This window comes from Lepidochelys kempii, chromosome 14, assembly GCF_965140285.1.
Source record: "Lepidochelys kempii isolate rLepKem1 chromosome 14, rLepKem1.hap1, whole genome shotgun sequence".
Classification (NCBI taxonomy): domain Eukaryota; kingdom Metazoa; phylum Chordata; order Testudines; family Cheloniidae; genus Lepidochelys; species Lepidochelys kempii.
This window is the reverse complement of record NC_136393.1, coordinates 14,069,358-14,097,090: the sequence shown is the minus strand read 5'-3', so window position 1 is coordinate 14,097,090 and position 27,733 is coordinate 14,069,358. Positions and strand designations below refer to the sequence as shown.

The 27,733-nt window shown below is 50.1% G+C and overlaps 1 protein-coding gene across 1 annotated transcript in view; it reads right to left on the bottom strand.

Annotated features, from left to right (window-relative positions):
- NHERF1 (NHERF family PDZ scaffold protein 1) overlaps positions 1-26,459 on the bottom strand; it is a 32,912-nt gene extending 6,453 nt beyond the window's left edge. The window contains exons 1-3 of the mRNA XM_073312052.1: positions 25,770-26,459; positions 4,665-4,826; positions 1,704-1,857 (exon numbers count right to left, since the gene is read on the bottom strand). Of these exons, the coding sequence (XP_073168153.1) occupies positions 1,704-1,857; positions 4,665-4,826; positions 25,770-26,231 (778 nt within the window). The 5' untranslated portion in view covers positions 26,232-26,459. The remainder of the gene's footprint in view (positions 1-1,703; positions 1,858-4,664; positions 4,827-25,769) is intronic.
- Between the last annotated feature and the right edge of the window lie 1,274 nt (positions 26,460-27,733).

Below are 27,733 nucleotides of genomic sequence, written 5' to 3'. Positions count from 1 at the left end.
TTCACTTCCTCCCCTCCAGCAGAGCAAGGGCTTGAAGTGAGACCCCCACATGCCAGCAGAGGCTCAGAGGTATAAATGGCAGACACCTGTGTCTAGCTCCTGAGATTTCCAGCTGGCTCATTAAACTCATGTCAACGTCTGCTCGGCAAACTGACCTTTTCCCTCAGAGCCAAGCACCGGATTCCACTGTTGTGGACCCCCTAGCGCCACTGGCCATGCGGTTCTTCTCTGCTACTAAGCAAGATTTATCCTGCCTCAGAGGCCGGGTTTGGATTTGGAGAGTAAATATATCGGGGGGCATATTTCAAGCTGAACAACCCCCCCCAGAATCGCTTGTTTGCTTAGGGGTTTTTGAGCCACACTGGACCCAGATCTTCAGAGTCTGGTGGCGAAGTGCTGGATTTTCTGCTGCAGTCCCTCCCCACACCCCCAAAAGAATCTAGTTCTCCAGAACATGAGCTCAGACCCTCAGCAAGAGTTTCCTGCCCCTAACCAAGCAGCTAGCACCCAGCAAAACCCAGCTCTCCGCTGCCAGACCGAGGGGGGAACAGAATTGCCTAACCTGGGCCTACTCCGGCCATTGGAAGTGCTGCAGTGTTAACCCTCCTGCCTCTCAGTCTGGCCAGCTTCCACTCGTTTAGCATCCTAGGGGTCCGAGCTGCTAGAGGAAATCCAACTATTGGAACAAGGATTCTTTAGGCCCAATAGAAAGCTCTTTAGGCCAGTCACCAGGGGCCACTTAACACTGGGCTGCTATTTTGTTTGGTGACTATTAGTTTTGCCAGATGCTGAGGCCCTTCTTGCAGACTCCCTAGCTCTCATGCAGCCAAGGGGTTCAAGCCAAGACCCTCATATGTTCTAGAAGAGGTGGCTTGTGGTAGGGACAGCTGGGCCCTTAAGCCTCCCCAGCGGTAGAATTACTTTTTTGATACAGTTACTGGAGCACCAAGTCCAACGTAAATCTTCAGAGAGGAGTCTGTTCCACTTGTCTCCGGGATAATGGGAGGGCACGGACCATGAGCTAGAGAGGCCAGTCCTGCTCTTGACATGGCCTGCACTCTGATCCGGGGGGAGGGAGAAAAAAATATCAGGCCCCTCCTCTCATAAACCCTGTCAAAGTTTAACCGTTTCAGCTATAAAATTCCCATAACCCCAGACAGACGCCTGCACAGTCAGGGCGTGGGGTGACCGAGTGCAAGGGAACCAGGCCAACAGTGCCAGATTGTTCCCTGCTGGCATGTAAGATGCCAAGGAAACCAGAAAGGCCTTTGGCTTGCAAGGTAGCTTCCAGCTTTGCAGGCAGAAAGTCTTTGATTTGGCTGCGTGACACCGGTGCAAGCTATGTCATGTTCCTTCAGGGTTAAGTCTTGGCGACTTTTCTTCCCAGCTTCCCATGGAACTGGCAAGCAAGAGGAGCTGGTGAACCAGAGCACACCTTGGAAACCAATTACGTGCTGTGGATTAGGAGGAGCAGTCAGCACCAAGGGCTGCGTGGAGATGCTACAGAGGTCACTTCTCACCAGGACAGATCTCTATCCTCTATCCTCTCTCGTTTTGGACAGGAAATGAAACCCCTCCTAAGCAGGAAACCTTCTGTTCCCAGCCTTCATCTCCCCCCTTAAGCCATCCGTTTGCAGAGAACCTCGCGGCCTTGTCTAGGTAAAACCCACCCCTCCCCAGCACCGCAGCTGCTACCCGGTCACCTGTCAAGTGCTCCTCCGAGGGAACAACTTTGCACTTCTTGAAGAACTCATCTGTTAAGCTATCCACCACCAGCAGCTTGGTCTCATCTCCCCCGGCTTTGATGGCTGTCACCACATCAGAGTGCTGCTTCCCTTCCATGCACTGTCCGTTCACCTGCCAGAAGGGCAATGGGCAGAGTTAGAGGAAAGACCACGAAAGAAGAAGATTTGTACTGTTACAAGGCTGGCTGAAGGTCAGACATATGCCGATACCAATCACATGCTGACTATTATCCCATTCAGTTGCTGCCCAGCTGGTACGGGAACAGGCAGGCTACGGCAGGTTTGTACATCGTGAGGTGTCCCCCGCCACCAAGCAAGAGACACATTCACTCTTGCCTATGTCAGACTCTTGTTGTCTGGCAGCTCAGAACAGCCAGACCCGTAGCCTGGACAGGCAACAGTCACCATGTTACAAGAGGAACGGATGCTTGATCTACATTGTGACATTCCTCTCTCAGCTTCCATTGGCCTGTTCCACCCAAATCCTGCACTTCAGAAAGACCCTGTGACCAGTTCTCTTATCTGACTGCCAAGCTTGGGATCCAGGCTGCCCTCAGACAAGTCACCACAAAAATATTCTGGCTCTATGGGAAGTGGGGAAGCCCTGAGCATTCAGCCCAATTTACAAGTAGCCACGATGGAGGAGGAATGGGTTCCAGCGAGCCCTTTGGCAAAGCCTGCCCAGGAAGAGTGGGTCTGGAAGAAGAGCTAGCCATGCCACAGAGGTCAGATCTGGGGTTTGGACACTCTTGGGGCTCTGTAGTCTTGCAAGTTAGTCCCATTTACAAGGTTTCCTGTTTTGCACAAGTCTCTCTCTCCGCCTGACCTAACCACTCACTGGACCGCTCCTCAGCATTACCAGCTCTGAGCTGCATGCCTCATTTCTGAATAGGACATTGACTACATTAACTCAACTGACCTGTGCTCCTTCCTACACAGCTGTGCTGTGGCTGCAGCTGAGCAGATCTGCAGCTGACGGCAGAAGCGAGCGGCCAGGCTCTCCGAGTACAAAGGCTTTTCACAAATCCCATTCCTCTGTATTATAACTTATGGACAGGGAGAAATGCCTGCAGCAGAAAGGCAACCGAGGCTATGTCCACACTAGAAAAGGTTTGCCACCATTACCCCATCAAACCCTCCTGGTGTAGGCATAGCTGATAGCAGCCAGAGGGTGCTTTGTGCCAGTTTGGTGAGCAAAATAACCTATCCCAGCAAAAGCACTTGATACCAGGATAGCTGCATCCACACTAGGGCTTTTGCTGGTATGGAAATGTCACATACATAAATCACACCTCTAACCAACCCCGTTATACCAGCAAAAGTTTCTAGTGTAGACCAGGCCCCAGTCATGAATCATAGAAGATTAGGGAGACACTACAGTGCTTTTAGACTGAGATGGAAACCCAAGGAAGGAAAGAGGAGTCTCTGGACCAAGAGGTAGTGGTCACTAGCATACCCCAAAAACCTGTTCATTTAGTCCCTTCCTATTAGCCTTAGGCCGTATTCAGGAACTTCAGACTAGTGGCTCAGCCTGTATGCTGCTTCCCATGAAATCCACACTTCTCCCCCCCCGCACCCCACTACTCTACAGCTGTGCACATTTGACTGTGGGGAGGAAGGCTAACCCATAACTCACCGTCTCACAGCCCCTCCCTGCACAGGGAGCACGAGGCACTTGGGTTGCTAGGATAAGAAAGGATTTGACCAGCTGGAGACAATGGCTTTTTAACAGAACGAACTGAGACAGCCTCACAGCCGACTCAAGGGCAGCATGTCCCACCATGAACATTTAACCTATGCTCTGAGCGAGCGGCTGGCAGTGGGAGGTGGGAAGGCTGGAGTGACTTGGTGGTGACTGTCCCATTCCAGCAGGCTGAGTCAGAACAGTGCTGCGGAGACTTGCACCCGGGAATGGCCTGAAGACAAGTGAAGTGACTTAGAGACCTGGGCCAGGAAGTCTTTGGCAAGCTCTGTGGAGGGCATTCCCAATGGCACATCTGGACGGAGGAAGGCGGGGTAGCCTGAAGAAAGGCTTGTAATTGGTTGTGATGGCAGCCAGAGCTCTGCCACCCTCGAGCCCCTGCAGGTCCCCAGAGCTAGCCTTTCGGGGATTAGCAGAGCAGCCAGCAAAACCTCATTAAAATCAGATTTTCTTTAAGTGATTAGCACAGGACTACACAGCAAAGCTGCCAGGAGCGCAGGGCAGCGTATGCACACAGGTTGGGCAACAGACCTGTGGCAAGAGCGTGAGGCATTGTGTACACACAGGCTGGGGGACAGCTGCCACACGGGCTCCTACACGGCCAGGAAAGCGCCTCTGCCATCTCCCGGCATACATATCAGGCCTGAACATGCTCAGCATACCATGCCCTAGAAAGCAGAGCTGTCAGTCACAGACAGGATCCACTGCAGATTCATCCTCCTACTGCCAGCAGTGAAGGGATTCCTGTAATGTCCTGGCCCCAGACAGCACCATGGGAGGAGAGGTGGGTGGGTGTGTCCGTCCAGAGACTTTGGTTGTGACTATAGGATGACTGGGCCAGCATCGGGACTCAAGTCATAGACAAAGCCACACTGCAGAGGTGGATTCTAACTACTCATTTTTTGATGAATAAAAACAGGCGCCAAGTGAATGGACTGCAAGACTCGAGTTTTCCTTAGTTTACACGGGAAAGGAACAAACTACCCACGTTACTAACCCCAGAGGAGCAGTCTGGGCCCAGTTCAGATGACTGTGCTCGTGGGTGCAAGATGTGGAATGCAGCATCTTCATGATGTTGCCGATCTCCATCCCCCTGGCATCCTATGGAGGCCCCTACCACACACTGCCCTCTGCGACCTCGTCAGCTGTTCCCCCATGCTTCACCACTCATTCTCTCCTCCTTCCCTCGCTGCACTGCCCACGCCTCCTGAACGTACCTCAATGATGCGGTCTTGGGGACGTAGCCCTGACAATTCAGCCGGCGAGTCTGGATCCACAGCCCGGATGTACTGCCCCGGCTTGGTTTTGTCACTGTGGAGGTTGAATCCATAGCCGTTAGGGCCCTTCTTCATCGGACAGAGACGAGGCCGCAGCTCTTTCTGCCGGGAAGGAACACACATGAAAGCAGTGGTTAGTAGTCACTTACCCTGCCTCCTGCCACCAGCCCAAGATCAGAGCCTCAGCCCAGGCCTGATTCAGCATCCATCCGGAAGCAATGTGGTCTCACAGGAAAGGGAGCCAACAGCTTTGCATTCCAGTCTTAGCCCTGCCTGCCATCAACTAGGTACATAGCACTGGAAAGTCAGCCTGTGTGTCTCCATCTCCTACAGTACGTCTACACTGCAATGTAAGCCCAGGGTTCAAACTCGGGCTCAAGCCTAATCCCTCTTCCGTCTACACACATATTACCCTAACTCAGGACTTGGACCCAAGGTTATAGGACCCCACAGGGTTGGAGGGTCTGAGCTGGAGTCAAAGCGGGACCCAGGGTTCAAGCCCTAATTCTTTGCAATGTAGACACAGCCCCACTGACTCGTGCTCTGGGAGTCCACCAAAAGCATTCCATAATCCCACAGGCTGACTTTTTTTGTCCCCCGGACAGTCAAGTTTTCCCACACTGCACCACAAACTAGGGGCTAAAGCAGCCACATTTTAGGAGGGTGCTAGGAAGTCTGGGATACGGGTGGTTGGACTCGGGGCCATACAGTGCAGATGCTGGAGCCCCAGGCTAGGGCTCAGCATTCAACAATGCCTAACCTGGTGTTACAAATGTATGTAGACGATCAAGTCCTAGGTTAAAAAACCCAGGGTCTGCTAACTTGAGTTCTACTACACCTGGGCTTCCCTTGCAGTCTAAACATATCCCTAGTCTGTAAAACGGACCCAGGAGTTAGCTGCGTCACAGTGGAGTAGAGTACTAATTTGTATTAGTCTTCATAAAGGGCTTTGACGATACGAAGTGCAGGGTGTATTATATCAACTCCCTTTCTCCTCCCAGGGAGGGCACCCTCCCGTCCTTGGCCTGTCCCCCAGATGGCGGAGAGTGCTGACGTTTCATTACCCAGCTGTTTACCTTCAGTTGCAGGACTCAGCGTTGCTTTAGAAATAATTGCCACAGGAGGGTGGAGGAACCGACCCGCCCACCCGGCCTTGAAATGCAGCCTACTGAAGCCAAACCGATTACAGAGCATGGGGATTTCTTTAGAGAGGGATTGAAGCACTCCCAGCAGGCGTGGACAGTGCCACAGTGCTGCCCAAACGTACTCAGGCCCCAGCTCTACGCTGCTGTTCAAATGGCAAGAAAGGCAAGTATACAGCAAGGTCAAGCCAGAGACTACATCAAAGCTCCAGGAGCCCCTTCCAATGCCTGTGCTTAGAAGACAGACCCTCCCTGTTCACAGACCCCACCCCCCTTTCATATAAGCACAATCCCTCTTTATCGGATTTCTTTCTGGGACTCGGAGGTGTTGCAGGGTATCAGAATGAGCCTTAAAGGGGAACAGACTGTGCTGTGTCGGACTACACACAGATACAAGTTGTGGACTCATCTCCCTGGACAGCCTCTCCCCCAGAGAGGCACATCAGCAACTCTCAGGTGCCATTTCTACTGATTCCCACCTTAAACGGCTCATTGCCCTGCGCCTTTCCTCCACCATCAAACCAGATAACAAGGGAGCCGTGTCTGCAGGGCCACTTCTCACCACCCCAGCAACTCAGACCCTCTTGGATCAGTTCTTGGCCCTTCTCGGATTTAAGCATCTGGCATTGAGAGAAGCAGAGCCTGCCTTCCGCTCTGGCCCTCACACTGGGATACCTCCGAAGGGCTGAAACCCCAAGGCTGCACCGTGACACTAAGAGGCATTACTCAGAAACCTTCCCTTCACAGAGAGGCACACAGCAGCTTCTGCACCTGCACTGGCAGCGAGCACAGAGCAGCTGGCATCACAAGCTTGCCGCGATTCCTGCGTGAGCGCTGGAGCCCATTTCCCTCCTCGTGGGGCCCCCGAGTCAATCAGGTGCGACTTCACCAGAAAACAGATTTAGTTTCCCGGGAGAATGAGGTTTTAGTATCTAAAACAACAAGCGCCTCTGGCTCAATGCCTGACAGGGCAGATGGATTCTCTGGCTCTACGTCTAGCTGTCAAGACATTCTCAGCTCGTCTCTAACAACGTCCAATCTACAGGCAGATGCACGGGATAATTCAGCCCACAGCGTGGCCTCATTGCTATCTGAGGATGCCCAAATAGCCAGGAGAGCAAGACTCCCACTTCATCCCATCTAGCCAGGCGCTTGCCTCCCATCCCATCAAGCAGACCTGGCTAGAGAGAGCCACCCGTGGAACAGCCAGATTTGATGACTAACTCACGTATAGAAACCACACCCTGAGAAACTCCTAGGACACAGAGCAGCGGCCCATCTGCTCAGCATACAGGTCACCACAAACACATCACCAGGGCCAGAGTCCAGCTCCAGATCTTTAGCCTCATCTCTAAAGCCTTCCATGAAATCAGCCCTTGCTCCCTGGGAGTGAGCACGTCACCCCCTCCATGGCCATGACCTCCTGCAATAGCTACCTTCCACCAGAACTGTGGAACTACTGATGAACAATGGGGAAGGCTCATCACGCAGGCAACAGAACTGACCTAGGCCACAGCTCTCCCCCTCTCAGGAGAGCCACAGGGCTCACCACCCCTTTCAGAATGAACTGAAAAACTAAATTCCCCTGACTTGGCTTTCCCTCAGCAAGCTCTTTACACACAAACAACAAGGTACTCTACTGCCTAGTCACGCTATTTCTCCATCTGCCAGGAAGCAAGAGGTTAAAATTATTTCTCTTTTCAATACTTGGGAGGTGCTCAGACACTACAGCGATGGTGCTACATAAGTACCTCGTGACACTTCCAGCCTTCTCCATTGCCTCCTTCCCCCAAAAGTGGTTATAACCAGGCAAAAATCTGAATGGCTCCACAACATCTAGTGGCCCAGAAGAGATCCATCTGCCAGACATCTCTGAAGAGCTGAAGCAAGCCCATCCCTGGAATTAGATTCCTCATGTGCAGTCAGACCTCTGCTAAAGGAGAAACATCAATTTCCAGAGTCACTCCGAGCTCAACCTCCCCTCCCCTTCCAATATCCTCCACTCCCTTTCTATTACATGCCAATAGCCACACTGCTGGGTACAACAGAATTTAGTGGCCCAGCTTGGAGGGTATGCGGAACACAGCCAAGTCTGTGTTTATTGAAACCACCCTTATATTTACAGTAAAGTTCTGAGAAGGGCACGGGTAGGGAGGCAGTGAAGGAGGATGAAGTGAATATCAAGCTTCATTGGCCCTCCAACCAGACCGACCAATTACCTGTCTTGAAACTATCCACCAGCAGTTCAGCAAGAACAGAACCATCAGTGACGGAACAGCTTTCCCTGGAGGATCTCAGGGCACATTAGTGGCACTTAACACCTGGGTAAGGTAGATACCCCATTACAGATGGTAAGCAAGGCAGACAGCTTGTGGCTTGCCTAGAGCAGTGGTTTGCGAAAAGTTACAGGGGGCTGTCGGGGAAAAGTTCCCTAATGGCAGACAGAACTGTCTCTAGGGACCCCGGGCAGCACGGGGCCAGCAGCCCAGAGCCCCTGGACTTCCAAGAGCTAAACAGATCAAAGCAACCATATCTATCACACTAAGGAGATTTAAACTTCAAGACGCCTTATAAGAAATGGAAAGGGAGGTAGATATTTTTTGCTGTTTTAAAAGTTAAATAGGCAGCTAGTATTGTTTGTAAAATGATTATGAAGAACAAGTTTAAGATTTGTTGTAACGTGCATTGTTTGCCTGGACTGCTCAAGACCTGAATGCTTGTGTGGGAGGAACTCTGAGTTGGCTTCTTAAATACCTTCCTGCTGTTTCACATCTGATACTCCTTGATGAAACAGAGGAGCCTTGTCTTATAACAGGCTTATTCCAAGTGATACAAGCTACGAAAGATCTTGGAAGAGTGTTGCCGTTTTTGTAATGTAATAAAAATACTGTAGTGATAAATAATAATAATAGTGTGCAATAAGCATGTCACAAAAACAAATTTTACATTTTCAAGATCACTGCTTTTATCATTTATACTCAGGTAAAGGAGAAAATCCCTGGAAATATTCATTTTTAGGAGGGGGTTCACCAGACTTGACATTTTAGTGAAAGGGGTTCACAGGTTGTTAAAGTTTGGGAACCACTGGCCTAGAGCAACTCAGCGAGGCTTCAGTTGAATGCTGGTGTCCCAACACCGCCAAGTCCCTACTCTAATTACTAAGGAAACTCTCAGTGACTGCAAAATTTGAGAAGAGGCCAAAGTATGGCGTAGTCAACACAGGTGGTAAAACAGAACATCTCAGGAGACAAAGAATATCCAGCTCCCCAGAGATTTAGAGTGTCCCCCACCCCACAGCCTTCCTCCACTGCTTTTATGTGGAGATCAAAACTGCTTCTGAAGCAGAGTCTTAGTGAGGAACTGACTCTCAACATGCCTGTTGACACTTGCCCCAAAATGCCACACAGCAACAGATTTGGAGCTACTCGTAATAACCTGTGAATAATATTATCCTGGTCATTGTCTGCTTCCTGCATATATTGAGTTAATTCAACAGCAGCGCTATCACAAGATGCACCCAGGAAGCGTGGTGCGGGGAGGTGGAACAAGATATACACTTCTCAGAAAGAGCCTCTGTGATTCAGGAACTTCTTGTGCTAACTGGCAGAGGCACAGAGCTTTTCACAGATCCGCTGAGTCAAGTACACGTACAATAATTCACAAAGGGTGGCATGTGAGGTCTATGCCAAGAGCTCACCGATCATCACAATCATTGCTAAATGTACGTATGGATAGTATTTATGAAGCAATGTGTCTATACTGGAAACTAAAGCATTGAACTGAAGGCAGGTCACCAGGAGGGGACGGGCCTGGGACAGGTTCTGGTAGGCAGGAGGTAGTAGATGCTTATCTCTCATTCTGGCCATTGTCTCTCTCACAATGGAAGTCTATTAACACACGTTGTCACCACCAGCTAATCAAGATTACAAAAATCAACAAGAGATGGCAGAATCTACAGAAAGGAACACAGAGCAGGAGGGTGTCCAGCTTATGAATAAAGCTCAAAGGACTGTTTTGATACATCTGGGGTTGCAGGGAGAGACACCACATCCTGCACTGAGGAGACAAGTTGGCAGTGTGGCTGGCCTCAGGAAAAAGGGATCACAGCCTGTCTGGCTGAAAAAAACACTGGAAGGACTCTGGAGTGAGCCTTGCTCTATAAAATGTGAAGGTATCTATTTAAATAAGTCTAGGTTCTAGAATGGGTGTTATGATTTTATTTTACAGGGAGGTGGTGGAATCTCCATCATTGGAGGTTTAAGAGCAGGTTAGATAAACACCTGTCACGGATGGTCTAGATCAGCAGTTCTCACAGCCCAAGTGAGGCACGAGCTGTGTGCTTGCCCTTTAAATAAATAAATAGCTCTGTCAGCTCTGGGTGGCTGGGGCTTGTGCAAAAGGCAGGGATAACGTGGACAGCCAGAGGCCTGTTGCCCTGGGGCTGACAGCTGGAGCCCCACCATGCAGGCTTGGGCTCTCCTTCCCCCACCCCCTCAACCACGCACCACGAGGCAGCCTGGGCTTGGGCTCTTCTTCTGGAGGTAGTGGGGCTCCAGCTGTCAGCCCCAGGGTGGCAGCAGCAGACAGAAGTAAGGGTGGTAATGGGGCACTAAGTCTGATACAGACAAATATCACTTTTCACACTGCCACCCTTACTTTTGTGCTGCTGCTGTGGGGGGTAGGGGTGTGTGCGCATTGGGGTGTAAATGACTACAGGCATGGAGGAGGGGGACCTGATCAAATAAGTTGGAGAACCACTGCTCTAGATAGTACTTAGTCCTGCTGTGAGAGCTTGTGTTGTCTGTGGCCAGCGAAGTAGGGTGCTGGCCTACGACTGATAGACACATGGCTTCCTTGCACTGAGGGCAAGTGGTAGCGAGGTGCCTCTGTCCTGGGTACCTCAGGAAGCGCCTCGCCGCTCACTCTGATGCTCTGATTTCATACCCAGTGGAGCTCAGACTAGGTTTGGACCACAAGCCCATGAAACCAAAAGCAAAGAACTTTGGCTGGATTGGAAGAGTCCCTCCAGGTCAGGGGGACAGAGAGCTAAGGTGAACCCAGACTCCAGAGGTCAGAGGTCAGGGCTAAGACCTGCCTAAGACTCTAAGTAAGATAGCCCTGCATTTAGCCATCCTGTTGATTTGAAATCCTTTCCCAGTAAGATTACTCTTTGCTCCTGGGGTTAAATGAACAATACTTTTGCTTTCAGAAGGCTGGGTGGGTCACTGTATTTATTGCCAGTCACAAGCTCCTGACTGGAAGATTTCCAGGTGCTGGGAAGCAGGGTCGATGCCTGGGGCCGGTAGCCCAGGAGAGCTGGTGCGAGTACGCCTGTAGAACCTGGGAATCAGACCGCCAGCTCACAGCACAGACGTAGCCTAAGAGTGGGAGAATCGTACGGTCCCACCCCAGTAAAAGCACAGGGCCTGGCATCTGCGGGGGGTGCCCTCAAAGACCAGAGAAGGGTCAGAGGTGCAGCTAGCCCTGGAACCGTAACAGCGACCATCTGATTTGGACAGTGATCTAGACAGCGTAAAGCAAACCCTGCCCTACACCCCAGGCTCTAGCTTAGACGCTAGGAGGCTTAGCGTCTGCAAAAGCACAGAGTCAAATGACAGCAGTACTTGGCCCAACACCCCCCTCTCCCATCAGTAGCGGCTGATAGGATCAAACACTCTGGGCTGGCACCCATGCTGGCTTGGGGCTGCAGCCCCATTTCCCAGCACACGCAGCTGCCCCCCCTCTGGATCTGGGCATGATGGTAAATCCCTGACCTACCTACCCATCATACTTCCAGCGTTCCCTCACTGCGATACCCAGCCACCAACACCAGCAATTAAGATTTGCATAAAAAAATTATTATTGCAAGCTGCAGGGCTGCATTCTGGACTCTGCCCTTTCCCTCCTTTTAGCTCAGCTGCTCTTGTTTGTTTAAATATGGATTCATGGGCTTCTGCTGTTGGGAGACTTGTGCCCCTGCTTCCAAAATGCAGCCTCTTGCTCAGAGGCTGGTATCCTGAAGTTCCAAAACCAAATAATCCTCAGGAGGAGTCTAACCCAAGGGACCTCTTGCTGCCAATGCAGCCAGCCTGGCACACACGCAAGATTGCTGGAAAGAAGCCTCTCTCCCTGCCTCTGCTGCCCCAGCTGGCACAGAGCTCAGGACAGCAGGGCACCGTGCTGTGGTTTCTTCATGGTAGTGTATAGAACGGGGGCCCCCAGTCGAACAGGGGGGTGGAAAAAGTGCCATGAGCAGCGCTCAGTTTGCCTCTTACCAAGGACAAATCACAGCAGAGTCTTGAGCAAGACCAGATCTCCTGCCCCAGCCTGTTGCCAGCTGGAGAGAGACGGCTCCACTCTGTGGGCACACGCACCACCCCCACCCCTCCGCTTTGCTGGCAGGGGCAGCAAGTTACTTCCCACCGATAACACCGAACAAAGCAGGGAGGCCAGGTTATTCCTCCGGAGCCAGGACTCAGCCAAGAGCTGGGAGGTGTAGGGAAGAGGACTTTGCACAGGCCTGGCTGGTGCGGCCGAGTCCCGTGGGCGGTTTATAAATACAGTAAGTCATTAATATATTCATTACATTTCATCCTCTGAAAGGCAGGATCCTTCTTTAACTCAGGCCTCACCACAAGCCTGTCCAGCAGGGGGTCGGGGGCTAAACAGGGCCTTTGAAGGGAATGAATTTAAAGACAAGAGTTTTTCTGGGGGTGGGGGAGAAGATCTTTATGATCCGCTGAGAAATTCATTCCATCTCCTCCCCCCAGCCCCGGGCTACGGAACGTATCCCCCAGTGCCAAATTCACACCGGTCATTTCCCCGCCACAGCAGGGGCTGCATTTCTAACGGGCCTCCCTTTCAGCTTCAGAATGGAAGGCCCTGGGGCCTTTCTAAAGACAACACCCCCCAGGAAGGATACTAAACCCAGCCGTCTCCTCTGAATGCTGAGCCCACGCCCCGTTGTTCTCCCGCAGCTCCGTGGCCAAGAAACCATTTCGACTGCTCTGATTTTTTTTAGCGCCTCTCTATCTGCCATACTCAGTGCAAATCTACTCTCATGAGAACGCAGCATCTCCGCTGCAGCCTCTGAAGACAAAATGTATATCCTGCCCCCATTTCCATGGGACTCCCCCACTTCCTGTGGGGGCACTCAGCCGGGGATCCCCAGAGGTAGGCATGGAGGGATAGGTTAAGGCAAGATCCAGAGATCCTAGGTAGGGAGGGGACCCGCAAATCCAAGATACCCCATGGCAGGGCTATCATCGGACAGAGTGTACATTACCCGTTTCTCAGCCCTGGACTGAGGCTCCAAAACCACTCAGCACTCTTTTAGCCAAAGGTTTTAAACTGTCCAGCTCTCTTGGTTTAAGTGTGGGGGAGCACCGTGGATCAGATATCAACTTAAAAACTCTTCTAGACTTAGGGTAAGATCTTCATAAGCTCCAAGGTCCCACTGAAAGTCAATGGGACTTAAACTCCAAAGCTACTTCAGCATGGACAGGGTGAGATTATTTGTACTCAGAGTACAAAGCTAGACAGGCCTCGTGTTGAAGGAGATGTCGATTGCCATTTGCAACAGGCGTGGAACGGTGTTTCTGTACTTTTTGTCCTGCGTTTGTTTAGTTCTTTGCACAGTGGGGCCCTGCACCATGACTGTGGCTCATGAACTCTGTTGCAATACAAGTAATAAATAGCAACACCTAGATATGAAGGTGTCCCTCACTATGGTATCTGTAACACCTCACCTGACCAGTGCCAGCAGTCACAAACAAGCTTTTATTCTCCAGATTGCAGGACAATGGCCTGGAATGAGGCGGAACGAGAGAGAGTAATATGGAAAGCTACAAATGATGGGGTATCTTCTCTTACAGAACTTTTTCTCTGCCTATAGTCCCATGCTTCAACATTCCCAGCAAAAAGTTATCTGGGGCTTCTATTTCCTGGTTCCTGCTAACCACCATCCACACTGTAGTCATGCTCTCATCTTAGCCCTAGTGCCTTCATGGAGTGACCCCACCCACACAGCTTGTTAACCTGTGGAGCTTACTGCCATGAGTTAGTATGATTGAAAGGGGGGTTCGATTTGTTATATGGATAAAGAAGATATTCAGTTGACATGATTTTTTTTTTAAATTAACACTATAAACCCTCATGCTGCAATGCACAAGCCACCCACTCAATGACAGGGCTGGGGAGAGACTCCCCACTATGGGCAGCTCATTCCACCATCACCCATTATGAATTTTTTAGCACCTTTCTTAGAGAGGAAGGATGGGCCAGTTCAAACACTAGCTTGGGACTTGGGAGACCCAGGGTTAGGTCCCTGCTCCACCCCAGACTTCCTGTGTAACCTTGGGCAACTCGCTTAGGATCAGAGTCTCCCAACTCCCATAGTTATGAGCTAGGTGCCCAAACACCTTTAAAAATCTGCCTCTTAGGCTCTCTGTGCCTCTGTTCCCCATTTGTAAAGGGAAGATAATACTTCCTTACCTCACTGCACTGCAGGAACTCAGAAGCTACTGGAATGGGGGCCATATAAGGATCTAAAACTAGACTAGACATCCTCTGAAGCACTTGGCACAGGCTGCTGTCAAAGATGGGATGCTGGACCAGTGGTCTGACCCAGTATGGCAATGCCTAGGTTCCTAAAATAATCCTCCTTTGAGGACAGTTCTAGGTTACATTTTTTTAGCTATTACAATCAAAGACTAATTTCCTTTCCCCTTAATTCCTGGTACATGTTGACTTGCCATTAAAATGCTTGATAAAGAAGCTGTTGCCCATTTTACACAAGGAACTATTCACTGTCTAAAGGTCACCTTCAAACAGGGTCTTTGATCCACCTTGGTGACAATTAGGGTTGTTGTTTTTAAGATCACAAACAGTCTCAGCTCCCCCCAACCCTAAATTCCCTTTAACCACCAAAAGCAAAGCAAGCCTTAGCATACAAGTCCCTTTTCTTCATACCAGTCAACCAGCTAAACCAGATGCCTTGTTGTATGGCAGGGAGCGTATTACAGTTGTTCCTGTGATAGAGCAATCTCGAAGTACAGGAGGTGCAAGGTGACCATTGTCAGATTCTATGAAACATGCACCTTTGTATTGTGTTGCATTTGACAAACAATGGCAACATGCTAGAAGGGGCAGAGTTCAGTGTGACCGTTCATCCTGATTTGGGAAATTTCCTCACTTGAGTGCTATAGCTACCATCTACACGGCAGTGCAGCCTAGAGGCCTCATTGAGATTTCCCCCCTGGCCCCCGTTGTGCTAGGCACCGTAAGGGACAGTCCCTGCCCCCACACGAGCTTAGAGTCTAACAAGGCCGATTTTCTCAACCTTTGTGTTGCACTAATGCTCACTCAATTGTGTGCCTGGAGCCTACCGTACCAAAATGCATACTAGAGCCAAAGTCTCCTGGATTGACCACACCCATCTCTTCGCCCACATACTGTATCAGGAAATGCCTTGACAGAGAGAGAAAGAGGATGAGGCAATGTCTTATTGAACCAACTTCTGCTGGCGAGAGCGCTCTTCCTTGGTGTAGCTCCAAAGCTTGTCTGTCTCACCAGTAGAAGTTGGTCCAGTAAAAGACGTTACTTCTCCTACTTGGTCCCTCTAATATCCTGGGACTGACAGAGCTACCACAACACTGCAGGAAAACACCTTTGACAGAAACCCTCTATGCCCACGGTGCCCCTTCAAGATCCCTTAAGGTGCAAGATGCTCTGGCTTCTTGCACTGCACACGAATCTCACTACAATGCCATGCTCTGAGCAGAACATACCATGACACAGAACAAACAAGGAGAACAAGTTCCCTCAGAAATACGGTTTGCTTTTGAACCAGAGTTGGGTTCTTCCCTCCCATCTCAGATCTCTCCTCCACGGCTGAGGTTCGGGGTTTGACACTGGTTAAGCAATAAATCCCAGCAAAAAAGAAGGGGCAGCAAGCACCCCAGCATGACTCCAGCACTCATCCTCTGGGCCCATGCCCACACCCTCATGAGTTCTAGGGCACAGGCAAGAAGAGACTCAGCCCTTGGAACGACTTTTCCATTGCCAAGACTGAAATTCCCATTGATACGATGATGCAAAGGAAGAGCTGCTGAACCTTCCCCCACCCCCTCAGAAACCCACACAGACTCTTCCTTCCTATCAGCAAGAGACATCTGCATGCAAGGACATCTAAGTTCCCCTCCTCCTTTCTCCCTGCAGAACAGGGCATTCCTGTGAACCCAGCATCACGGAATCCAGGTGCCTGTCTAAACTGTGTGACCTGGATCTGTGACACACAATACACTCACTTTAGGTTCCCACTGTAACAGGTTAGCTTACCCTTGGAAAGCTGGATGCCTGGGGCCCAAGGAGAGACACCTGGGTGTGCATCAGGTGATTTCCCTATCAAGTGGGGCAGGAGACTGTGAAGGGGGCCAGGGGGAAGCTCAGGAAGCTGCAGCAAAGACTGAGGAAAGGCTCCTGCAGGGAGGACCCAGAGACCAATAGAGTTGCCCCAGCTAGGAGTAACCTGCTAAAGCAGGAAGGTCCTGAGACACCAAGGGAGTTCGAGGCTGTGCCCAGCTTAAAGATGGAGGGAAGATTTTTGGATTTTAATTTAAACATGCAGGTAATCAACTAGACCCTACAGGAGGGCTGCTGTTGTTGGTATTTATAAAAGCCTCGTTTGGAATTTATTGAGGAACCAAGAGGGGAAACTGAGGCAAAGGGCCACTTGCAGAGCTGCCCTGAGGCCCCCTGGGAGGAGGCCACTTAATTCCAGCACGCAAGTACCTCTCTCTGACAGACACTGGATGCCTCTGCCCACTAGGGCTTGTGATCACATTTAAACCATTTCCCAACACTTAAGACCAGAGAATTTGCAGCCACATGGTAAGTATCAAACTCACGTTCTAAACCCAAGCTACAGTATTCAGCATGCTTTCTGCTATCATTTTGAAGAGCCCTTTCCTGCACTGAAACTGTGCTAGCTGAAGGTCTGCTGGAGAGCTGGCCCATCACAGTTCTTGGGTCTTTGCTTGACAGCAGTTTTGTAACCCGGGTGTAATTCATGAGGGTTCGGCCTCCATTTCGGATAGGCCCTTATTAACAGTGGAGTGCAGATGGCTGCTTGAATTACCCACTTGGAGCCTGGCTCTGTACAACACAGAGATGCAAATGGCCTCTTTGCGATGCACAGTTGTACTGTGCAGATACCAACAGTCAGACTAACTTGAGATGCATTTTATGCTCCTCCACATCTGCTCTGTGACTCAGGAGAGAGTTTCTTAGCATTCTAGGTAGAGATTTTGGCTTCATGGTTTCCCCCTGCTTCTGCGTTTCAAAACCCAGCTGGGAAGTCAGCAGCGATTCAACTAGCCATCCCTCGCATTACACCCTCATGAGAAACTCATTATTCCATTACCTAGGGGAATCACGCATGGTACAAAGAGAGCCGAAGTTTAACACCAGCTCGAGAGATGAAGGTCCCAGGAATCTGGATGGCTGCTTGAGTTGGCGGTGCTACTGAAAGCTTTGCTACTGTTAAAATCTGCACTCTGACCGCTGACAAGATGGGGCGGCTACAGTCTGCAACAGGTCAGGATGCAGCCTTAGCAGCTGCCGCCTAGCTCAGAAAGCAACATGTGGTTTTCAGACACCCACATGTTGCTTCAGCACTCGGCAGGAAGCGCAAACGTTATGAGCAGAAAGTCGAGCACAGCCTCCTACTTACAGTTGCGCCTCAAGTCGTTATGCAAGTAGTTGCTCCTAAGGGTGCAGCAGAGGCCGGACCAGAGCGGATACATTCTCTCTTGACCCCATGCATAAACAGTATGGCCCAGTTTGGGCTCAGTCTAGTCATTCCACAAAGAGAACCCCTCCCCCCCCTCACCCCATGACAGTTTTATTGTTCAGCTTTGCTGAGTCAGCTCCCCTTACAACATTATCATTATGCAAATAATCTTCTGTTCCCTTGAGAACCTCGGTGACAAAAGCAGAAGTGCTGATCCTGCTTAGTAACTGGCTGAAGTCTCAGCTCTGCAAGGCCAGGGACGCTGGGACCGTTTAAGAGCTTCCGCAGCCTGTCTTCTCTAGTGCTTGAAGAAGGAGTACCACCTGTGGCACCTTAGAGACTAACAAATTTTTGCTGATACAGACTAACACGGCTACCACTCTGAAATCTGTCTAGTGCTTGAGTTTCAAAGGTGCTGACGGCCTGCAGCTTTCCTTGGCTGGGGGGGGGGGGGGAGGAACAGGGATGGGGGAGGAGGGGAGATCAGGCCTCAAGCACCAGGAACAGGACTTGAGAGTTTCTAGTTCTACAGTTTATAGTCCACTTTGGTATTTTTATTGTGTTTATCATATTGATTATGAATCATCCCACTCCCCTTGAAAACCTTGATGGGGGAGACTTTTATCAAGTTGTTACAGCAGCCGGAAATGGAGGGTCAAGTTCAAGGCTGTCTGTGCTCATTTAAAGAGCCAGTTCACATAGTTTTTAAAGGTTCCAAAAGGGGACTGGTGACATTTCTGGCCCTGTTGCATGAACAAAGTGTGTGAACCTAAGTTTATAAGCAATGTTGCACCTATGTGCCAAGTTACATCCTGGAATAAGCTAACCCTTGTGGGCTATGATCACACCAGTGTGACAAGTGGGGTTTCTCCCCTCCCCAACATAAGGCATGGGGACAAGCAAAGAACATGCTCCGCTCTTCAGGGAGTCTTGCATATCATCTTGCTTAGAGTGTCCCAGTTTGGACAATTCAGAGCAGAGGTTTGAGATAAAATTTTCTAAAGCACCTCAGTGACTTATTCCATTGACTTTCAGTGAGAATGAGGCTCCTAAGTCACTTTTGAAAATAGGACTTGCCTCCAAGTGATGGAGGAGCCTTTTTGAAAACACTATGCTTGTTCTCTTAACCAGCCTGGACTCCCTTTTGAGTTCCCATAGGCTGCGAGGTCTGAACTCTGCCTCAGGTTCAATAGTCATCAGTTTATAAGATCAGATCTAGGAGCAAGGTCCTGATCACTTGTCTTTAGAAGGCTCGTAGCACTTCTTTCAGGACTAAAAATGTACGCCCAAGTCACTGGGGCCAACTCCAATTTGAGTCTCTTCCCCTATAATTCTGATCTTATGTTCTTCACTTTCTGCCCTAAACTTTTCTTTAGCATCAGTGTATCATTCAGACTGCGGCTGCCTTTCAGTGGTCAGCAAAGAGGTCCATCAAGAGGGCTGGGTGAACCATTGATTTTTTTTTCAGTTCACTGCCAGTGCCAAGAAATAGAAGTTTGGTTCGGGTCAAACCAAATTTGGAAGATTCCAAAAAATTTCAGCCAGTCAAAAGAGTTCATCTACTATTTGCTGAACAAAATACATCCAGCTCTATCCACCACATCATCTAGCCCCTCACCTAGGCCTTTGTCCAGTCAACTGGGTGCGTCCTAAGCAATGTGGACTTCTACCATTTCTCTGTGGAATAATCCACTAGCTCTCCTCATTAATGATGTTTCCACCCTATATTCATCCTAAATGTTCCTTTTCTAAACTGAATCCCCTTACTCCTGAATATGCCCCCTTCAGATCACTCCCTCCCAGATGTTTACACCCTACCACCTGGAGAGACTTTTATATTCAGATTCCATAGACCATCTGTTGTTGCTTGTCTTACAATATAAATAGAAGCTCCTTGAGGCAGGGACCATCTTTTTGTTCTGTGTTTGTAGAGCACCTAGCATAATAGGGTCCTGACCCAGCCCTGAGGAGCACCATAGAAATGTCGATTCATAAATATGCAATGCTTAATCATCAATACGCAAAGGTTTTTCAAAGTGCTTTCAGCTCCAGCTGGAGGGGAGGAACAACCATCAGAAATGTGCAGCAAGAGTCAAGGTAACAGAGCCCGCCCCTTGTTCCATTGCTACCTTGGGGCTCCCCAGACCTTGCACTGAACAGCCCTGGTCTGTCTTGGCTCCAAGTTAACACAGGGAGGACCGTTTACTCCGTTCCAGTGAGTTGCGGCATTGCAGAGGAAGGGAGCCAGACAAAAGCACAAATGTGTTTGTGGAGGGGGCTCTCAGAGGCAGAGCGCCCCCCCCCCCCCGGACTATGCCAGCTGAATGCAGCAAGTTTTCCCCCATTTCCTAGAACAAAGCAAGCCAAATACCAATCAGTCAGTGCAGGACAGCTTGCCCTCCTGCCAGAACCTGCCTTGAGCTCATTAAGCAAATAAAGTCAAGTCCAGCCCAATAAAGCAAATAGGACTCTGACACATGCAAATCTGGTGAGCACCACCTGGAGACTCATTAACCCCTACAGGACCCAGAGAACTCCCCATCCCCTCCTGCTCAGAACACGAGCTGACAAGAGACTCTAAATAGCTGAGAAGTTGGACAGTTAGGGGATTCTTCTTGATCCGGCAGCTGAGCCTTGAGTTGCTTCCCCTCCACAACCAAAGGGAGACAAGCAATTCTCGAATCTCAGACAAAGAGGGAGGCAAGTGCTACCCAGAAATTATAGGAAGAACTCCCTTTCTGTGTCCCACCCAACGCCACTTGTATCACATCATCTGGATGCCAGGGGACAGATTTCCAAGAGACCTCAGCTTGCATTTGGGACCTGACAGAAGGGCAGAGAATTTCAACAGTACTCAGCACCCAGCAGTTCTCACTGTTCTCAATGGGGGGGGGGGCAGTTCTCACTGTTCTCAATGGGGGGGGGGGGGTGTGTGTGCTGGCCTCTCTTGAAAGTCTGGTCCTAGACACAGTTTAATCTTTTCCACTGAAGCGGAGAGGGGAAGAGGTCGTCCCTGGCCTTTGAATGGAGGAGATCACTGTGGAGACTCCCCAGACACCTGTAGCCAGTCAGTAATCAGCACTGAAAAAATGTTGCAAGACTAATAAGACTAATACCTTGCAGGTGAGATTTTAGCAGAGAGCCTCTGAGCCTCACTGCAAGGAGCTTCCTTCCACCAGCACTGAAAAAAACACTGCTGCCAGCCTCCAGGTCAGTGTTGACCCTTCACTTCCTCTCATGCAGCTCTCTGAGGAAAGAGCTCCTTAGGCACCCTGAAGGGGAATATCCACAAACAGATCTTCACTTTGCTGTCACGTGCGTAGGGTCCCAGAGGCCAGCCAGGTATTAGTCCCAGCTCAGGTAGGGTTAGAAGTTCCTGCTACCTGTTCAGAAACACTGACCTTCCGCTGCACTGGATGGGCCGTGGAGTCTGTCCCATTTTGCAAGCATGTGTACTTCCCATTTTTGGGAAGGAAGAGAAACTGCCCTAATGTTAACTCCCTGCTCTGGGCTTGCATCACAATGCCTGAGCCTCCTTTGTCAGCCACCCTGGTGACAGGAGCAGTCTCAGTTCCACAAGACACAGCTAGTGACTGGGCAGAGGAGGAGACCACCCTAGGAGCCCCATGCCCCGAGCTAGTGCCTGATAGCTCTCATCACACTGGCTGTGCATATGATCACTGATCAGGGATTCCACCTCCCCCACATAAATTCCCTGTGCCCTGCTAACATCCATCTGTCTTGTGCCATATAGATCAAGTATTTCATGGACCCCCCCTCTTCTCTCAATGCAGCTTTTTCCGTGGAGAGCTGAGCTTTCTGAACCACAGCTGGGTGTTAAGTAACTATCTCATGGCTTGGCGTTGTCTTGACGCTTTCATAGGGTTTTCATCCACGGGCCTCAAAGAGCTATGAATAATTCAGCCATACCCAGGCCTTCACGGTATGCTGAGCCACGGGCAGGGAGATCACACGGAGCACAATTATTTGTCCCTTTCCCAAAGCAAACAGGACTCAGAGCTGCCTAAGGCCCTGGGCACCCTGCCACGATGTAAACATCTTGTCAGGACACTCAATTGATATGGTTAAAACATATTAAAGAACAGTGGTAGGGAATGCTAGATTTCTGCCCCCTACAGAAAAGAAAGGCAAACTACATCAGTTACTTCTTTCTTCATCTCCTAAGTGACATCAAGAGAAGATTCCTCTCATTTGAATGAGGTAAGATGAACAAAAACTTTTACCCCAGCCCAGTCTGAGGGGAAGTGATTCTCGCTCCCCTCAGAGGGGCTGGCAAAAGCCACTTGAAGCCCTGTAAAAATCCCATTTGTGGGATATCCAGAAGAACAGAACCTTGCTATCAACAAGTCTGAGCAAGAGCTGTCTGCTCCAAAAGGCCTGAAATTTTCCAACAGTTTGTGCCAAGTGCATGTGACACAGTAGGGCAGATGGCCAAAGGGGAACATGTGTTCTGGGTCCAGGCTAAAGTCCAATATGGGGAACAATTAGCAGAACTATCATTCCTCAGCAGTTAACAGTAAGAATGTAAGCTCAGCAAAGGCACCAAAGTCCATCCATTCCCTCCTATCACGGTCTCCAATGATCATCTCTAAGAATGCCCTGCTCCTCCTAATTACCGGATACAACAGCTGGTGTGAGAGGACATCCCTCCACAGAGTCCAAGTCTAAAGCTCCCAGAATCTTTCTCTAGGCCCTCACTGGTTGCCTTCTAGTATTAACAAAACCTCTGACAGGTGACTCCCTTGTAGGCCATACTTTGAACCTCTAAATGCTCTAGAGCTGGAGCTCTCAAAATAGCGTTAGGGCCTGACCTTTACAAGTGCTGAAAGCCTTCAACTCTCAGAAGTTGAGTGGAGCTTCTTTGAGATCACATCTGAGCAATATGGTTATATAGCGATAGTTCAACCCTTCACTTTGATGAGCCGTTTTGTCCTATTTATATCCTCAATTGTGTGATAATTAAGCCATCTCAACTCTCTTCTTTGGCCTGTGAAAGTGTCAATGGACCAGATGTCTCTCCTCACACCCTTGAACGCCAGTGAGCAATGCACCTACCGTGTCAACTATAGGATTTTATACAAGGTAAATTTATCCTGATCAGAAGGAGGGACACTGCTTCTTCCAAGGTTTATTTCTTAGATGTTTATTTCTCCATCCCCAGGGAAGTTAACCCAGCTTTATGATTTAATGAGATCTGTTGAAGAGGTCCACCACAGACTGGTGAAAACATACAGTCTTAGTGTAACCCACACACCTTCTGGGTGTGGTGTTCTGTCCCATCTAGTGGCACCGAGACCACTTAGAGAAAGAGAGACAGACAAAATGAGTCTGCTCTACAGCCTTAGCTAACAGCCAGTTGGCTTTTAGCTCATGCTTTAGAGGCTCATGCACTACGCTCCAGAGGTTCCTGGGTGGATGCCGCCTGTCTGTTGGTGTTACATTTGCAACAAGGTACATCTTTTCCATTACGTAAATATTCATTAGGTCATGAAGCTAGGCCATCCGTTAAAAGCTACTCCAAGTAGGTAAAAGGCAATTATTCTCAGTTCCAGAGTCTCTTCCCCTCCACATCTTCTCTCTACTGTGTTTCCATCTGTATTTCTACTAAGATATTGTAAAAGACAGACAGACATTTCTGAATTGATAAGTTTCCATATTTCAAGACTTGCAGTCAGCATGGATCAAAATTCCCCTCCCCTTTTATTTAGTTTTTATTGTTTCTATGACGGAAGCACCTAGAATCCTGGCTCCCATTGTTCTAAGCACTGCAAAAACAGAGACAGTCCCTGCCCCAAAGAGTTTACAGTCTAAGCATTTAGTTAGACTGAGAAGCATAAAGAAACAATGAGAAGATACTAGTCAGTATGAAAAACTGTGGTCACAGCACACCAGCAGCCTGACTATTGTTGAGGTTTTGGCGGAAGAGTTGTGTTTGGTTTTGTTTCTTTAAAAACGTGCATCACAGCAGAGAAGAACAACACAGTTCTATTAGTTTTCCACCACACTACCTCCTAACTAGCCACCAGCCTCTGGTTCTTTCTGATGAGTGCAGCAGGCAGGCACAAAGTCCACAGAGATTTAAGAACTAGATCCTCAGCTACACACGTTCCCCAAAGTTAAAGGGCCCTAGACACTTACTCTGAGACTCATCTCATCCTGACAGAGCCCTCATCTCTTCCCTCCTCACCAACTAGGAGCTATACAATATGAATGAGAGGGAGAAGCATTCAATCTTATACTGATACATGCAAGAGTGGAACTTTAGTCCCATAAGCATTGAGAAGGCAATATCCCTCCCCCATGTGGTTCAACCACGACCCCACATCCATACCTTTAAGAGTAACTATACCACCCTCACTGTAACACTTGGGAGGAAAGTGGATTCTTTTGGGATATTTGAAATAATGTTACTTCTCAACTACAGCAACAGGGCAAGATGGAGACCTAGGGGTTACTAATGAGCAGGAGATGCTTAAATGAGACAAACAAGAGACACTCTTTTGTGAAAAGTAACCACAGCAGATAAAACAAGTAACACATTTAAGAGTATTAATTGTAGGGAAAGTTCCTACATTTTTCTAGTTTGTTTACTTTGTGCATTTGTACACAATGGGGTCCTGGTCCATGACTGGGGCTCATAGGTGCTTCAGAGTATTTCCACCAACAACTTTGAATAGTCAGTATTACTGTTTCCCTCATATAATCGGTTTCTTCTGTTTCTGTCACTCTTTCATATGGCTACAGGAGAGAGTATTCCTAAAACGTTTGGATGTAGGAAGGGATTTGAACCTAAAGAAACTAGAGGAAGGTATCTGGCCTGGATTCCTCTGCCTCCCTCACTTATCTCTCGTTTGCCCTTTATTTATACGTCTACCTCTACTTTCCAAACAGGAGATGCATTTAACAAAAAATTGCAAAACGTGATGGTAAAAAAACTACACAAAGATAGTTAGTATATTTAACAGGCTAGATTTCAAGTTGATGGCATCTCTTTAAAAGGGGCACGGGGGTTAAAATTTGGGCTAAAATATAAGCTTGAGATTTAAAACAAAAACATCAAAGAACACAGAATTTAATTTCATGGCAATATGAATGTTGGTATCTCACCCCCACGCCCCAAAGACATTTCCCTGCTGCATTTTGTGAGCACAAGAGAACCAGAAAGTGACACTGACTAGCAAGGATAAGCTAAGAAGAAATTGACCAGTTTATCAAAGCTGAGAGAAATGCAACAGTCTAGAATGGATCCTGCATTAAAATCAAACTAGACAGAAATTGTAAAAGTCTTTCACTACCATTAAGACAGGTTAGGGAACTTTTAAACATAGAAAACATTTGCCCCTTTAAGGTACCAGTGCTCTTCCCATTACAGTACAAAATGGTACTTGGGTCTCCTTCCAGCATAGGACAGCAGAGACTGTGCCTGGCAGATATGGGGATAGAGAGATGCTAGAATCCAACATGGAAATTCCTGGAGTATGTACAGATGGCACCACCTGGCCACCCAAAGTTCCCCCTCTTCTCTCTGAGCGCCCCCCCCAAGTTCCCCCCCCCCCAACAGAAATCTGTACTCAGCCAGACCCTCCTGCCAGGGCTCTCCTGCACCCAGCCGAAGCGAAGGGACAGCCTCACATTTCATCATCGAAGGTGAGGATGGAGTTATCCCCGGCTACAAGAACAGTCAGCAGAGAGCCTACAGGGAACCATGGGAGCCTGAGAGAGACGATCGTAAGAATGGCCCCTACTGGCTCAGACCAACAGTCCATCTAGCCCAGTATCCGGCCGCCTAAGAATGGCCGTGCCAGGGCATTGAGCCATCCTCTGCATGGAAACTCTATGGGGTATTGGAGGGGACCACCAGAGTCAGTCACACTCACCCAGACCTTGCCCCCCCCCGCACCTTAACTGCCCCCCTTACTCCCAAACCTGTCCGAGTTCTTCCCCCTTCTGCCTAAGCCCTGGCCCCCGCGGTCTCCCCCACTCCCTTCTCCCCAGTACCTGCGGCTTACTCGCTGCTCTCTCCCCGCCCCCAGTTCGCCATTAGCCCCTCAAGGGCTCGCCCTCCCCACCCCGGGAGTGACCTAGGTTTACCCGCTCCGCAGGCTGGCTCTCCTCCTCCCTGTCTGGCCTCTCCGCCTGCTCCCTCGGCGCCTCCTCCTGCGGCTCCTCGTTACTCTTCTCCTCCGGCTTCTCCTGCCCCGCGGCGGGCAGCCCGTGGATCATCTCCTCTTGGCACTGCACGCCCAGCTTCTGCAGTTGCTCGTCCGTCTCCGGGTCCACCACCAGCAGGCGCACGGCGCCCACGGCGGCTCGGATGCGGCTCACGACCTGCTGGTGACTCTCCTTCTCCACGTTCTCGCCGTTCACCTCCACCAGCCGGTCCCCGGCCCGCAGCCCCGACGTCTCGGCCGGGGAGTCCGGCTCCACCAGCCGGATGAACTGGCCCACCTTGCCCTTCTCCCCGTGCAGGTGGAAGCCGTAGCCGTTCGGCCCCTTCTCCAGGCGGCAGAGCCGGGGCAGCAGCTGCCGCTCGCTCCCCGCCCCGTCACTCATGTTGCCGGGGGGAGGGTGCAAAAAGAGATCGGCGGCTCCGAGAGGCAGCGATCCCGGGAGCTCGAGCCCGCGGCAGCCCCGCGAGGATCCGGGCAGATGGCTCCAGGGCCGGCTCTCCGCAGCAGGTGTCTCGCCCGCGAGGAGACCGCGCGCCAGGAGGGAGACCGCTGCTGCCGCTGCCCGGGACCTAACGAGCCAGGGGCGCCAATCCCCGCCCCACTCTCTGTCTGCGCGTTCCAGAGCCTGTCACCGTCCTTTATAGCAGGGGGCGGGCCCGGGAGGACTGCGCGGCGACGCCAGGCCAATCGGAGTAAGGCGGGGGCGGAGCTGAGGGGAGATGACGCGGCCCATGAGGCCCGGGAGTTTAATCCGAGCCGCGAGAAGGCGGGATTATGCAAATAGCAGGAAATAGCCTCCCTCCACGTCTTGGCTGGCAGCTGAGCCTCGCGCCTGCAAGGAAAGTTCTCCGGAAGCAGAAGTGTCACAAAGTAGCAAGAGTGAAGATTCTGCAGGGCTGGGAACTTCCTTCCATCGGAGACAGGGAGTCTAAGAGGAGCAGGCGTGAGGGCAAGTTGAGTAACCCTCCCTGCAGCCAAGCATCAGGGGGTAGCTGCCTGGCTCAGTCCGTATCCACAAAAACAACAAGGAGGCCTGTGGCACCTTAAAGACTAACTGATTTATTTGGGCATCGGCTTTTCGTGGGTCAAAAAACCCCACTTCTTCAGGTGCAGACTTCCCTGCAGACTCACGATGAGCAGGAGCTTCCCAGGGAGGCAGAATTCCTGTAGCGGGAAGACGTGCTGCTAAGAAGAGAGGCTGGGCTGACTCATCCTCCTTGTTCAGTGAACGCCCCAAGCGGCTCACTGACAGCTCGCAAATGACTTTCTCTGGCCAGCTTCTGCCAGCACCGGAATCTGTTCAGTACAAGTGGTTCTGGATCTGACTGTGGTGGTGACCCAGTTGCTTGGGAGTTATGGGCTTCACATACTTTAGGAACTGGTCGAATTACTCATTGCTAATAATGTTCATTGCAAGCGTAGCCCCCTTTTCAGTTTCAGAATGAACTTGAACAGCTCCTGGTTCCTACTAACCTTTTCATTACTCCGGTTCACAGAATCGTTTCAACTTTCAGTCCCAGGGGCTGTTCCTGAACTATCTGCTTTAATTCTGCCTTTGACTAATTACTATCTGGGGTATAGGATTTTTCAGTCACATGGCATTGTTTCTGCTCTCTGATTGGATAAGTGCGGTTTTTGAATAGGAGAACAACGAGTAACAAACAACAGGCATCAGGCATGAATTCCTGGAGAAATCATCAGCCATGCTTAAATTACTGACATTTGCAGGATTTGTGAACATTTTGACTCACCTAGGAAGCAATCCTGATGTGTCCCACTACTGACACCCAACACACCTCCTTGTCCAGCTAAGGGACACACACAGCTCCTGCATTGCATCCCAAACCCATGCTATAACAGTCTTGCTATTCCTGTTCTCTCAGT